The following is a 15,812-nucleotide window of genomic DNA, read 5'->3' on the forward strand; positions in this document are numbered from 1 at the left end:
AAGCGCCTTCTTAGAGACGGGTGTGAAGTTCTTTAACCCCTGGGAACTAAGACTGTGTTTGTAGGACAGCCTCAGGGCAGCCAGGCAGATGGGGGCCCAAGGTAGCCCCAGAGGTCAGTGAAATCTGCAGTTCTTAACTCTATGCAGCTAAACATCTTTCCCATTTTCCTGGGAGATTAGTCCTGGTTTAAAAAAAAAAAAAGGCTTGGCTAGACCCCGCTCCTATTCCCCTGGGCATCCTCTCATCCTCCTGTCGACCGACTGGCCCAGGAGAGAGCCTGGGAATTGAGGCTCACCCCACCTCCGAATTTTCATTCTCCTTTAACTGGGGTTTCTTTCTTTTTTAATCTAGTTGGTTTTTAATTGCACATATCAGCAACCATTGAATAATGATTTTATCTATATTCTAAATTTAGGGCAGTTAAATGCAAAGCAAAATGCAGACACTTTCTGGCGTCTTAATTGAATGAAGGTCACAGCTATAACAACATTTAATTGAGCTATTTTTCATTATCATATTTTAATGACTTTGCACTGACAGTTCGCCTGCTTCTGAGGAAAGAGCATGATGGAGTCGTTTATTTCCCTATTTAGTTATTGTTTGACAACATCAGCTTCGATTAAGACCCTGCTTTATAGAACATTAATCATATTTGAATGAGCAAGGGGTATAAATGTAAACACATCTCCCTTCCCGCCAGCAAACCCATGTCCCCACACGGAGGCTCACTAAACAAATGCTTCACAACCATTGTCTGTTTGCATAATAGCCAACAATAGCCCGAACAACAATCCCCAGCTTTAATTGTCACCACCCCTATCTCACCCTTGCACCTTTCAGGGAGAAGTTATGATCTTCCACTTCTGAATGCTCAATAATTGTGTCATTTATCTCAATTTGCAGTTCAGTCTTTAGGCAGCTATTGGCAAGCTGGCATTAAAAAAAGAAAGGATAAACAGCATCCTGGCCAAAGGAGATTTTCATTTCCAAATAATAATCAGTTTAATTTGCCCGCATATGACCAATGATTCATGTTCAGATTTAATAATCAGGATCACATAATCTGATTATAGGGGAAATAATTTGTTTACAACCCCCAATTTACTGCTCAGAATTCCATTATCTCTCTTCAGCCATTGGTTTTTAAGAGATACTAACATGACCCAGGGGAACCAAAAGCAAACTATTATATTTCCTACAATTAGATCTTTGCATAGTCTTAACCCCAAGCCCCTACATAAAAAAGAACAGAAACAGCATGGAGGAAACCCCATAAATAAAATGAATATATAATTGTGCTCAAAGAATAGCTCTCCCAGAGAGGCGGCGCTGAGAATCTATTCCTCCTGCATTCGGGCACATCTGCTGGGCTCGACAGGCTTGTGCACTTAAATGTAATCACCATGGAGCTTCTAAAAAGAAATCCTGCTTAGAGACGGTCACTGCGGGCCACGCTCAGCTCAGAGGCAGCCCTTCGATGCTGCCGTTTAAAGATTTTTAAATTGCCCATGTTCTTCATATCCACTTCGCTGAAAGAGTCCACACACTGGAGAAAAGTTGGACATGATGCAATTTCTGGAAAGCAGATTCTACCCTGTTCCCATATGAAAACATAGTTCTCTGCAATTGACCGGCCTTACTCCAGAGCGGTCAGAACTGCTTTGAGAATAGCATCTCAGCTCTTTTTTTTTTTTTTCCAAAGCAAGGAAATGGATGTGCATTGATGTAATTTAGTACCTTAGAGACGCGGACAAATTAGTGTAGAACATTATCACTAGTTAATTATGAATGACCGATTAATCAACCTAATCTAATATTCCACATTATGTTGATGTTATTAAAGTGCATCATGAAAATGACAGATAGTCTTCATTTGCTTTCTTTGGCCAAATGTGCACTATGCAGTCATGATGTCAAAAAAAAAAAAAAGTTTGCCAGTTTTAATATTAGAGAGTTAAATAATTAAAAAGAAGGTTTACCTGCACTCTGGCTTCTGTGAGGTTGATTTTCATGGCTAGCTCTTCTCTGGTAAAGACATCAGGATAGTGTGTTTGGGCAAAAACTGCCTCCAGAGCTTCTAGCTGGTAAAAGGAAAAAATATTTACTGGTGAGAGGTTGCGGCTAGGTGAGAGGAAACAGATGCATATTTCAAATTTTCTATGAGTGGTGAGGAAGTCATTTCACAGATCAAATGGGGAGGAAGAGAAAGAAGAGAGCTCTTTGAAAAGATCCCACAGAATTAAAATTTCAACCGCGGATGACTTAGGAGCAAAGACACACTAACAACCTCAGGGCTATGCCAAGAGGTAGAAGGAGAGAGGAACTAAAATGTATATGCCTTTACATTTAAAGTGCAGCCCATGTGGCTGTCACTGTAGGGCTTGGGAGGACAGAAGCAACTTGCACAAGCCCTCACTGTGTCAGTTCCACGGAAACCGCCTAGGCTTTCTGCTCCAGGGCGCTCTGGGAGAAAGACAGGTTTAAGGGCCCTGGAAACACAATGTCAAGGTTCCACTTGTAGTCCTTCCACTGATGGACAATACCTTCTACAATTCCCTCAACCTCTTGGGCTTTCTAATCTATCTGCTGGGGATGAGAATACCTGACCTTCCTTCCTCAGAAGGTTATTTCAAGGTTGAAACGATATTGCTACATCGCTGATGTGAACATGTCCCCGAGATTATCAACCTGACACAAATGGGCACCAGCATCACTGCCTCTTCATTTACTATCTGGGATCACAACAAGGTCACCATCCTCTGCCCTCTCTCCAAACAGATTCCTTGACACACAAATTGTTCAAGAAAGCAGAAAGATCCGGTTTAAGATAATTAGTCAGCAGCCTTATTTTTAAAAGACAAAGAAGAACTGCTCAAACTCTGAGTTTTTTGGAGGCAGGAAGTGGCTGGCTTTCAGAAGGGGGACATCATCACCTGCTGAAGAGTGAACGTGGTCCTGTTACGGCGCTGTTTTCTCCGCAGAAATCCATCGTCGAAATCTCCCGTAGAATGGTTGCCAAAGGGTGCAGTGCCTGCGATGAGCAAACTGGATCAGTCTGAACACAGCCCCACCCCACAGTCCTCACACAGAGCCCCTGCTATGCACCCTCGCTGGGAGGCAGCGGCCTGTCCCCTCTAGACAGAATCTTGTCTGGCCAAAAGTGTTTTTCTTTGCTCCTATTGTTAAGGTTCCCTCTTTTCCACTCTCTCATGCGGTCTCTCTCTCTTTCTTTCCCAGTAATCTCTGACTTTAAGCTCAACTATGCCTATTTCATAGGATGATGGCAACCTTAGTCCCCCAGACAGCCAAGTCCACTTGTGAAATTCTGGACCCTCTGAGTCAGGAAGGGTCACTGACTTGAGACGGAGCCTTCATCAGCTTTCTGGCTCCATCTGCATCTCTACACCTTCAGCTCATCCCTTCTACTTCTGATCTTTTAATAGAAGCCTCAAAGTTTCTCTTTTGCTCACCTGTTACTTTACTTTTCCTTGTTTCTATAAACAATAAGGATTAAAGGCTGGAAAAGGGAAAAGAAAGACATCTCCAAGAGATATCCCCAGCACTCCTTTCCTAGAACTTCAGGGCATGAGCAAGTAAGAAGTTTATAAATGAATATTAATACCATTGGTCACAGCTCATCGGCACCATAGCGGATCTGTTACATAGATGTCAATTAACAAGAAATCTGCTCTAATAGTGACTGTCCTGAATTGCAAGCAGACTTCAACAGAACCATTCTCAAAGGGCATCCCAGCCTCTGGCCAGGCTCATAAAAGACCTACTGCTCCTGATTCTCTGAAAAGAAAGGCATTCTTTCCACAGTCCTCCCTGGCAGCCTCCAAAGCTCGTATTAAGCCAGAACAGAGTTTGGCCCCAAACGTGCATTCAGATCATTTTCCAAATGTGCGTCATTTACTTGACAGTCCACAAAGACTTCTTAACAAAACAAATGAGCAAGTTCCCATTAGCCAATGAATGCTGTACCTGCCATGGACTCCGGTCTCAGAATCACTGCATGCTCGGCATTAGGAGCTGACAAGTCACACTGCCCAGGCATTATCCTTCTGAAGGACTATTTTATGTACTAAAATTCTGTGTACTAAAATTCTATGTACTACTCATTACGCTACTCCCCTCATCCTATGCCACAAGACCTCCACTCCCTGGTGAAGACTTCTCCTTCCATTGTCTCATCCAAATTGCTTTCTTCCCTGAAATCCTCAAAATATTTTTCTCTAGCTCATTGGAAACTTCAAAGAGACAGACTCTAAACAGTCTTATTCCCACTATTTTGTGAGAAACCAAATTGTCTCCTTTTAAAACAAAACATCTGACTGGTGAAGATGAAATGCAACCTCTAAGACTCTCCAATCACAATCAGCTTCACAAATTTCTGCTTGCTTGTCCCAAATTGTATCACAAAGTGTACATATAATATCTTTAAATGAAACCCTTTATGTCATACTGGATCCTAAAAAAGGCTGACAGTTGATCAAATTAATAAGAACAAAGGCTGACAACCTAATAGAAAAGAGGAAAATATGAGAACATGTTTTTTACTTAAAAACAAATAGAATGGTTGATAATGTTATGAAATTTTAAACCTTTAAATAATTAACAAAACATTTTTGAAAAAAAAATAAGATGCACAATTATAACCAGTACAGATAAAAGTATAACGAATTGTACATACTCTTCACCATTTGTAAGAGCACAAATTGGTGAAGACTTATTAGAGGGTAATTTGACAATATCTGCCCAAAATTTTAAGTGTATATACAGGTATTTAGTCTATAAATACATTTAAAAAGTGTACCAAAATAGAGAGAGAATATTGTTCCTGGTAACATGATAACAGAAAAAAGCAGAAACAACTAAAGTCCCCAACGGTGAATATTTTCTGTACGACATATAATGGAATACTACACAGCTGTTTAAAATAAGCCAGTAGATCTGCATACATTAACACAAAAAAATCACTAAAATCTGTATCATGAAGAGGAAAAACCAAGTACTGAACGATGTGGCAGTACAATCTCGGTATAAAGAAGGCATAACATATACAGGAAAAAATACATAAATGAGGGTAAATGCAGGTAAAAACACATTTTTCTTGAATGAATCACAAGAAACCAACAATAGGGAATATCTTTAGAAAAAGAGATAGAGAAGGAGGATCTCACTTTTCAGTGTACAAGTTTCTGTTCTATTCGAATTTTCTGAGCAGGTAGATGTAGTACTTTTTAATTTAACTTCAGCAAAATTAACTGAGAAGATTTTGAGCCATGTTTGCTTTCTCCTGTATGACTTTCTAGATTAATAAAAAGTAAAAAGCCAGTAGGCAATAACGAGATGTCAGATTCCAAAGATCTGTCCTCTGCCTCCCCATCCGCAGCAGTCACCTCCTCCCCAGCAAGACTAAACTAAAATAAAACACCCTTTTCTGTAAAGCTGGCTTTGAAACACATCTGCAAAGGAATAAAAAAGTTCTTAAAATCCCATTTCCTTTTCTTCTGGTCACAGAAATCATGATCACCATCGAGGTGGGATGTGACCAGATGCAGGAAAGAAAGATGAGCTGAGCTGAGGGTAGCAGCAGCTCAGTGCTCTGCGGCCACGACAGGCTGGCCAAGGCTCTCCCCAAGTGACTTCTGCAACCCACTCTGCAGGCTGGACTTTCCCCTTCAGCCACCCTGGCAGCCCACCATGTGCTAAATGCCCAAAGCTCAACCATCCCATTTTAACTGGAGAGGTGGGCTGCCAAATACCAATCAGTCCATACCCGAGATTCAGATATGCAGAAAAGGTGTATCTAGTGCAAAAGCAGAGGCTCTCCCTGCAGTCCTAGGTCAGGGGATGAACCTCTCAGACCTTTATAAAGCCCATCAGCATGGGTCCTTGGGAGCAAAAGGAGGTAAAATGCAGTCACGTGTCTGTCCTTCCCTTCTTAGGAATGCTGATCAAGCTGGCAGGGCTTGGACACTGGTCTTCCTTAGCCTGCTTTAGAAAATCTTACTGAACTCTTAAAAGCTTCTATGGAAAAAACAAAACAAACTTTCTGAAATCCCTTGTGCATGGCCTAGCTGAAGTCAGCTACTGCTCCAGGTAACCAGGGCAAGGTGAAGGAGCATGCTCTGATATTTCAGGTTCTCCAGGGTCTCACTACCTTTTGCCCTGCCCCATGCCTTTGATTTCTTTACGCCCAAAATTCACTCACCTCCCCCATCCCCAAATAGAGGAGTAGGTTGCCAAAACCAAGTCTTGGTATTGCTCCCAATATGATAGGCTACAGTCCATGGGGTCGCAAAGAGTCAGACACGACTGAGCAACTTCACTTCACTTCACATACGTCTTGATAGCCCAAGGCTGAGACTACTGGTCTGAGGAAGGTGCTGTTAAAGGGCCAGAGTGTGTGGCTTTGCATTTGCCTGAGGCATTAGTAATCTCTTTTTGTGGCCGGCCCACCCCTGGGGAGTCCTCAAGACCAGCGATCCAAGCTCTCCCCTCTCACCAACTTATCCCCACCTAACAATCCACTGCAGGGACCATGCCAAGGATCCTGAAGGGAAATTTATTCTAAGAACTGGAGACCCTCAAAGACCCAAACCCTGGCCATGGGATGCCCATGGGAGTGGGAACTGGTTAGCATTTGGGGTCAGAAAACCAGTGAGTCACAGAGGAGGAGCCATACCAGGGCACTTGGTGGGCAAGGCCACCGGACTCCTGAGGGCCACGTTGTCCTGGAGCAGACCTTGAGGACCCTGTGCAAGACTGCCTTGGGCAGGGAGTGAGAGCAGCCTGGCAGAGGGTGGCTCCTGCTCCTTTCCGGCCCAGGGCCATGCAAGCCACCTAGTCCACCGTGAAAGATTGATGCAGCCGCCTGGGCAGGGGAGTCTCGATTAGAGGCGTGACACCAGCATCTGTGCTAGGAGGGTCCGCTGGTACCGGCAGCGCACATTGCCTGGGGCCGACCAGCCCAGGCAGAGATGGGGGAGGTAGGAGGCAGGTGGCGACGGGGTCGCAAGACTGGAGCGCGATGTGGGGAGGGATCTAGGGGGCCTCTACCCAACTGCCGGTGGCTGCGCCCTTCTCCGAGCTGGGACCTAACCTAACCAGCCCCAGCTGCCGCTCGGGCCCTTTCTGGCCGGCACCGGCCTTTTGGAGCACCTTCGGCTCGGCGCTTACTCACCCTCTAGCTGTGGTGGACAGTGGAAATAAAACATCGCCGACGGCCCGATCGACTGCACGGCCAGGACTCGGGACGGTGACCGCTGGACCGCCAAGGCACGCGTACGCGTCGATCTGGCCCGGCTGCAGAGCAAACAGCGACAGAGTCTAAGTCTCCCTCTGCCTTAGCCTCCACCCGGCCCGGGAGCGCACTGGGCGCTCCCTTCCTGGAAAATCCCCTCCCAACGCCTTCAGCCCACTATGGGGACTGGAGGGGAGGCGGAGTGCCGTCGCAAGCCGGGGACCCTGTGGGCAGCCGTTCCGTTCGGGTCCACCACCCGGACAGACGTTCCCCAGCCTCGGCCCCAACACCAAGCCTACGCAGTCTGGTTCCCGGCTCTCAGGGGTCCCCACCGCAATCCCTGCTCCCAAGCCACCTCCGCCGAGTCGGCGAGCGCTCCAGGGCATCAGCGCCAAAGCCAGCCCCCGCCAGGAAGGCAGCCCCAAGGCCGGCCGCACCGGGCTCGGGGTGTGGGTGGGGAGCCCCGCGTACCTCGGCGGGAGGCGGGAGAGGAAGGCCGGAGCGCGACCGCCTCTGGTCCGCTCGCCGGGCTCGACTGGCAGCGGGCGGGGCTCCGCGCGGCTGGCGCCCGCAGGACCAGAAAAGTGACTCGGGAAGTGGCCAGATGTCTTGCTGTCTGTCTACAGCGCGCGCCGCCGCTCAGCACTCGCCTTTATAATCTCACGCATAATTGGCCTTAATCTGATTATTTCCAGCGCTGTCTACAGCGAGTAACTTGGATAGGTCTACTGGGCCTTACAAATGGCCCACGTGGTGTAAAAAAAAAAAAAAAAAAAAAAAAAAAATCCGTCATTTCTTAGCAAACATCAGGAATGTCTTTCCTCTTTTCTTTTAGAAGGTTGAAACAATCACCACTACCACCACCCCCAAAAGGCATTATTCTCTGACCACTCCACCCCACCCCCACCCCGAGTTCCCTCTGCCTCAAACCTTTTTTCTCCGCCGGAGCTTGACTTTAGACTCCCCTTGTCAGAGGCCTGGTGACTCCCGGGCTGCGAATTGACAAAGAGCTGCTAATTGTCGCCACCGGATGGGTTTTGGGGGGACTCTTTGCACACGGCTTCCCTTTCCAAGCGATCGTACAAAAGGAAAGTTTGATTTTGTTCTCAGCAAGGGGTCCCTGAATTTATGTTCGCTTCTCCATGCAAATGATATGCGGTGGGACCCTTCGCAATTACTTTTAAAATGCATCCGAGGCAGACACTCAGCAGAGAGAGACCGCCCTTCCCTCTGCCTGGGTGAAAATTAAACTCTAAAGTACCGGGCTGAAATTTTCAAGTCAGGGGCGCGGGATTGGATCAAATCACATAAACTGCAAAAAAAGCAAGTCTAATGGCGCATAATTGGTTCTGTAATAGCATTACACTAGGATAATAGCCCGTTACGGCCCCCTGCACTATTAAGTGCTTCCCTGGCGGAAAGCCTTTATGATATTAAAGGGGGAATATAATGATATTTTGGTTATTAAATGCGTGTAATTAATTTATGCACCACTGAAAATAAAGTTGGTATTATGACCCACTCAAGATGCATCAGAAGATGCAAGTCAGACAACTGTTGATAAGTTCTGGTGTCTGTGTTCCGTCTAGACTGCTGATTTTATTTTGGGACGATGGCTTCTTGGACAGACTGCATAAATTGAATATTTTATAAACATTCTAATGCTGCGTTCAGGATCCCTGGCGAGGCAGTAGGTCGGGTCCCTGCATCGCCTGGGATCCAGCCTTGATCTTAAAGACACAGTGAGTGGAAAACAAAAGGCCTGGCGGCCCACACGTGGACATCCACCCCAAGGAAGGTGCATGGAGCGGGAGGGCAGATTGCCTGCCAGGGCCCTGGACCACTCGTGGATGACCCTCTGAAAACCACCAGGAGGAAGAAGCAGGACCACTTCGGCAGAGACAAATCGGGGCCGCTACACTTCAGCGGCCCCTCCTGGACTCAGCCCGCCCAGGCACAGAAAGCCGACCCCATCTCAAAGAAGAAACCACTGGAAACGATGGCTGGATTCTGAGCTGAGAGAGCCCGCGGCGCCAGCTTCGCCAGGGCCACCGACTCCAGGAGTCCAGGCGACCCGCCAGCGGGGAGCATGCCTGCAGGTCTGGGCGGCGGGTGCAATAGCAAGCTGGGCTGGCGGGGCAGTGAGAGAGCCATTTCCACTCCATCCGGAAAGGGCTAGAGCCCTGAGAACCGACCCTATTTCAGCCCAGGCCAGGAAGCTCAGCGAGCTCTCTCTCCTTGTCTCCCTCAAAGCACCCGTGCTCTCTGGAGTTGTTTTCAAGAGCCAGGGTCTTCCCTTGAGTGCCTGAGTCTGCCAAAAGCCCCCTCAAACTCCTACCTACCCTAGGCGGCCTCCTGCAAGCACCCTGCGCGCTCCGGAGCCGAGTGCCTGTGAAGCGAGGTGAGGAAGACATCTGGGCTGGCTCCACAAGATGCTCCAAGGAGTACCTGAGTATCTGTGTAGGAACCCCAGGAACCAGGCGCCCAGCGCCGCGTTGGCCCCAAAAACCAACGAGGTCCAAGCCCGTCTCATGTCCCCTTTTCTGACATCGGCTGAAGCAGTTTCCTGCCAAGGTCCAGAGATGTCCTGGGCACTGGACGGGTTTGTCCTGGGTCTGCGGGCAGGGCGCTCCCCGAGCCTCCCTGTCGGTCAGAACCCTGGACAGCGGCACCAGTTTCTACCGGGATGCTAAGGGAAGCGACCAGTCACAAGGTCCCCTCTGCGGCCCTGTGCTCCGCGGCGGCGGGACGCACCCCGCCAGATTCTGGGTGTTGGGAGCCGATCCCAATCCTCTTCTTGTCCAAAACGAGAAAGTTTCTTGGGACGCTCGCTCAGTGCTCGCAGCAGGGGCTGAACCCTCCGTTCCTCAGTCCAACGCCCAACTTCTGTCCCGCGGCCCCAGCCGGGAAGCATCCCACTGCCGCTCTCCGTGTAGTCCCGGCCTTCCCAGCGTTCCGCTCCCGAGCCTGGCTGTCTCCCCGGTGAGACACTCAGCCGGGCTCCCGCAAAACACTCACCCAGAGCGGGGCTCAGAGCCAGCGGGACCCTCGGTCTCGTTTCCCCGAAGTTCCTCTCCCCCAGCCTCGAGGCCAGGCTCGTTCCTGTTGGCAAAACAGCGAATAAACAACCAACCAAGCAATCACAGAAAGGAAAGGCTACAGCAAACTTTGATGACGACGCGGGCCCTCTTTTTTCCCTCGGATTGTCTCCGACCCTCCGGGCCGGGACCGGAAAGAGGTGACTCACACGTATTGCTGCCATTTCCCTCCCCTCTGAAAAAGAGCTTCGGTAACGAAAAGGTTATTTTTTCTTAATTCCTGTGCGGTAAAATGTATTTTCCAATTAACCAAATTCACCGATCTGTCCCGCTTGGACACTCTGATAATTTACAACCTAAAAGTGTACTTTCTTTATCTAAAGACCAAGGTGACTGCTTTTAATTTTCTCTAACCTCTTTACACTTGATGTTCACCAGACTCATAATGTTAATTGGCTTCATATACGGATCATCAGTTTAATGAAGAAATAAATCCTGTGTTGCTTTATGTTTTAACAGTGATTGCTTTAATGAGGAATGTGACGTGTTCCAAAATCAAAGCTGCAGGAGACATTAGAGGGGGCTTCTATTAGGACGGAAATGCTTATTTAAAGTTAAAACCACCACGGGTCATATTTCAACAGTTTCTGTCAGCGCCAGCCTTCCCCTCTCCCACCTGGGTTGCTTCCAGTCTCTAGAAGGATGCAATTGTGTGGTTGGTCCTCAAAGGCTCCTTCTCTGAATTTAATACACAGCAGCCACAGACTTCATTCTCTCGAAGAATCATTTTCTAGCTACTAAACAGGCATGCTACCTTACCTCCTGTCCAGCAGAGCAGAGAGAAGCTGGAACAGAGTAGTGAGTTCAACTTTCAAGGTTGTTCACTTAAAAAAAAATAAAATCAAGTGGGAAGACAGTACCACACACCCTAAGATTTGTGTGCAGCTGTTACAGAGCGGTGCCCCCAGCACAGCGCATCCCTACCACTGAAAATTCAAGCCTCCGCTCTTAAAAGACAGACAACTTCAGCTTGGGCCGAGTGGGCGGTTGCTGACCCAGGCTCTGGCCCCTGAGAATGTCTGCAGGGGATGCGCTGGGCTCCCGTCTAGGTGATGGTAGCTTTCCATCTCCGTATCAATTAATAAGAGAGTAAATCTGCTTTCTCTAATGGGTGTTTGATTTTTCTAATTTTAAGCTTGTTCTCTATGAAGAGAACTGTCATTGCAAAAATACTGAGAGCAGCAATAAAATGCTGGAAATTGGAACATCTATACCTGGAAGCCCTAAATTGTCCTTCTGTTGAATTATGAGTTATTTTTAATTGATTCCTGAAAAGAATTCCAAATCCTTAAAAAATGTAGGGGGTTGAAATGCCAGGTCAGTGTCTCCAACATCACACATGGTATTTATTTCTTACCATTTGCTCTGTTTTAGGAAAATGGAAAAACATTTGGAGACACCACTGTCAACATCTTTTGAGTCCGAATGCACTGTGTTGGATTTGACTTTTCAGCTGTACTCAGAAGAGATTTTTCCAACCTCCCTTTCAAAACTTTCTTTAGCAGAAAAAAATTTCAGTAAACACAGTTTAAAACCATAACAATGGGGTCAAGCAGATAAAAATATTTCAATTTTCAGGGAAAAATAAAGAACACACTGAATTCCTGTTTACAAGTTTTCAAAGTGTCCAGATGATCTGTAATATTGTTTCACTGTTTAAATTTTTTAAAGCCTCTCAGGTGGAGCTCCCTGTGGCCACACAGCTTTCCCAAGACAGAAAGTGCAGCACATGCGTGCTCAGTAGGGACCCCATACATCCTCTGCAAATCTATTGTCATTTGTAGTTTTGGAAATGGCCAGCCAAGAAAGTTTAGTTTGCCAAACATGATGGAATAAGTGAGGGAAATAGCAGCTAATTGAAATTCCAGGTGAACAGGGTACTATGAATAGGATATACACACACACACACAACCCTACACACACACACACACACACACACACACATACACACACAAGGAAAAGATAGGCATTTTATTATCTTGGAAATTTCCTATCATTCATTAGTTTTATTGTCATGTAAAAGTAAGAGCAGCTACTTAAATACAAACCAGCTTCCAATAACTTCACCTGCAATGACTGCAGGACAAAGTGCATTCCCATATGGTTCTTGGGGGCTCTCATACCTGGCTCTAGTCTGCCTAATCCTCACAAGGTGAGAAAGCATTGCACCGGAGGCAGGCCCGCTGCCTGAAGAGTCTGGGCGTGCTTGTCACTCAAGCAGGCTCCAGTCCTCATGAGCGAGGTGAGCCTGAGCAGGTCACATGCCCTTTGAAGACCCCCATGACTTTCTACACAAAGAGGTGATAAAAATGCCTATTTCAAGTTCTGGTGGGAAGATTAAAAACAGTACTAAAGGGCTTAGGGCACTGAAAATATTCTGCATATTACAGTGATGGATACGTGTCACTATACTTTTCTTACAACCCAAAGACTGTACAACACCAAGAATGAACCCTAATATAAACTCCTAGCTCTGGGTGATTATGATGTATCAGTGTAGATTCACTGCCTGTAACATCTGATGGGGGCGCTGGTAATGGGGAGGCTATGCATAGAAAATTGCTCTAAAAAAATAAAGTCTATCTTTTTCAATTAAGGGGAGGGGAGAAATGCTGAAAACAATGCCCAGCATGTAACAAGCATTCATTTTCTACAACTGTTACACTATCATTATTGTTATTGTTGTCTTGCCACTACTACGATCCACGAGGGGGCCACATTTTTGGAGAGATGCTACTCTGAGCTGCTCTGGACACTTAGAGATGGCACATGCCTCTTCTGGCTGTCTCCAAGAGGAGTCCACCTTGGGCTGAAGCAGCACCATGGGGAGAGTCCCTCTTTGGCACCTTCTCCTACCCCATCTGCCAGTCTACCAAGCTTGTTTCCTTACATTTTTCCCTTCATGCTTCTTTGCTTGGTTTGTTGAGTATTACTCAGCACACACCTCTTTGGCTAGAAAACCTAAACCAAGGCCCTTTAAGCTGTATCAGAGGTGTTTTACTTGGCCAACAGAAATCTTTTAGAAATTCAAATTGAGTGCCTTTAGACTGGGTGTGTCAACTCTACTTGCCTACAACTCCTACTATTCCACTCTACTTTCCTCCAGGTCGCCTCTCATATTTGTGTGACCCACCAGGTTCCTGCAGACATTTGACTTTCCTACCTCTGACATAAATTCTGTGTGAGTCTAGCATAATTTCTAGACTGTTAATGCATTCTTATCAAATATTAGGATGGGAAAGGGGTATATGAAGGAAGACAGAGTCCACAGTCCCTGGAGGTTCAGAGTCTAGTTCAGTCCACTTCTGTAAACATTTATCTAGCAACCCCTCTGTGCTAGGAGCAGGAGACACAGACCTGATGTCTGGCCGCAGGAGTCAATCTCTAGAGATTTTGGATAGGAAAGGAAATGGGAGGGAGCAGGGAGAAGGGAAACTGGCACCATCTGGTACCACTCTGAAAGGCACTGGCTTCACTGGTCTTCTCTCTTCTGCCCTAGAGAGCTCTCTAGAAGGGCAGCTTTCATAATATAGACCACCTCCTGCTGGGGGAGGGGCTCCCAGGATGCTCCTGCATCCTTTTGCAGCTTCAGATGGAGAAGCACCCTCTCTGCCCAGAGCACACAACCAAGTCTCCCCTCAGTCCTCAGTGTCTTGGCCATCACACCAGAGCCCAAGGGTCTTGACAAGGCTCAGTATCAGCCCTCAGCCTCTTGCTTCCCAATTCCTGCTGCAGGGAAAGTCTCAGGGAGCTGGACCATAGTCTGGGATATGTCCTAAAGCTGAACCTACAGGAATCAATTTCTAAGATCCCAACATCCAGGACTACTCTGCTGGATCTACTGGAGTCACTGACTTGGAGCAAAATCATTTTAGCAACATTTAGTTGTTAATTGTAGCTGGCTATTATTAAAGACATCATAATAAGTTGCTGAAAAGAAAATGAAATCAATCCAAGGAAATCTCAAATAGGATCCAGCCTAAAATAGAAGAAAGATCTATCTCCAAATCTAAATGATCTCACCAATAAACCTCTAGGACAAATAACTTTCAAGGTCAACCCTTCAGTGTAAAACAGTTCTCCCCATAAGAATAAAATAACAGAGTTGCTGAAAGTTAAAGGGGAGTGGGGAGGTGGCACCTGGACAAACTGGTTGACAACAGAAGCAGGACTGGAGTCCATCTCCCAGCCACAAGCCGTGTGCTCTTGACTGGCCCTCTTTAATAAGACATGTTTCTCCTGAAACAAAACACACAGTCAATTGTCCATGCTAAGTGTTCAGTAAATGTGCAGAATTTAATTGAAATGACTATTAAAGAAATAAAATGTTTGCAACATGAATATTAGTAAGCACAATAAAAGCTTTCTAATTTCTAATAGACTTGAATTATGTAAACATCTACGGTGGGAAGGGAGTAGGTCTGTAATCAGACTTGGGGTTAACTTTCTTAAACCCCTTTCTTGTCTACAAAGCAGGATTGACAATGCCTGCCTTTCAGTATCTGGCTGGCCATCAGTACATCAGAACATCAGTACCTTATTCTCTCTCTCTGTCTCACACACACACACACACTCACATACACACACCTAGTAGGTGCTTCAGAACTGTGACTTCTCTGTGACATGCTTGCAAACCTGGCTTTAGAGGACCTTCCCCCTTCTCTTCTGACCAGCCCACTCCTGTCTGTGGTTAGACCCCGCCTCTTCCAACCTACTGTCCCTGACCCACACCCAGTTCACAGTTCTGCTCATACTCTCTGGTTCTGCCTTTGTGACTCGGTTCACCATCATCTTGCCCAGCATGGACCGGCCCTGGGTGTATAGCAGAACTTCTCAGCACACTCCAAGAGTAGGGTCCATTCTGCCTCCCTCCCCCCATGCTGGCCTCACTCAGTGGGAGCCTCTCAGAACCCATTTAAATCTCAGCATAAATATTTATTGAATGAACCTGACTGATGTCTGAGCAAGGCTGGTGCAGGCAATTCCCACCACTCTGCCCCATCACCTATCAGCCCACAGCGCCCCACAGGCCAGCCTGGTGAGTGACAAGGCTCAGCTTGACATCCTGATACACACTGGAGACATCCTCCATGTACCTGGCTATCCATCCATTTTTTCATTCATTCCACAAACAGCTGTGGAGTCCCAGTTGTGTGCCAGGTGCATTCAGGGGATGCACTTGTACACAAGACCCGCAGGGATCAAGGAGGTTGGTGTGTCAGGAAAGCCTCTCATAACCATTGTAGCAGAGCTCACTAGAGTCCAGGTTCCAGTGACAGGCTGTACCCTGGAAGGGTGGACCCCTGCTCCCCAAGTCTGCCCCCTCCCAAGCCCCCAGCCGCATGGTCCAGAGTCCCGGCCAGAGAGGCTGAGCCCAGCTGCTGCAGGACAGCAGCTGAAGCAGTGATGGATAAGGCTCAGCTTTGCTGGGGAGGTGGGGGGCTCCCACAAAGCTTCCCTGATG

At 47.1% G+C, this 15,812-nt stretch overlaps 1 protein-coding gene across 1 annotated transcript in view; it reads right to left on the reverse strand.

Annotated features, from left to right (window-relative positions):
* Window positions 1-7,224, reverse strand: part of DRGX (dorsal root ganglia homeobox) — a 30,902-nt gene extending 23,678 nt beyond the window's left edge. The window contains exons 1-3 of the mRNA XM_043924971.1: window positions 7,191-7,224; window positions 2,935-3,032; window positions 1,981-2,082 (exon numbers count right to left, since the gene is read on the reverse strand). Of these exons, the coding sequence (XP_043780906.1) occupies window positions 1,981-2,082; window positions 2,935-3,032; window positions 7,191-7,224 (234 nt within the window). The remainder of the gene's footprint in view (window positions 1-1,980; window positions 2,083-2,934; window positions 3,033-7,190) is intronic.
* Between the last annotated feature and the right edge of the window lie 8,588 nt (window positions 7,225-15,812).

The sequence above is a fragment of the Cervus elaphus genome, chromosome 15 (genome assembly GCF_910594005.1).
Source record: "Cervus elaphus chromosome 15, mCerEla1.1, whole genome shotgun sequence".
Taxonomy (NCBI): domain Eukaryota; kingdom Metazoa; phylum Chordata; class Mammalia; order Artiodactyla; family Cervidae; genus Cervus; species Cervus elaphus.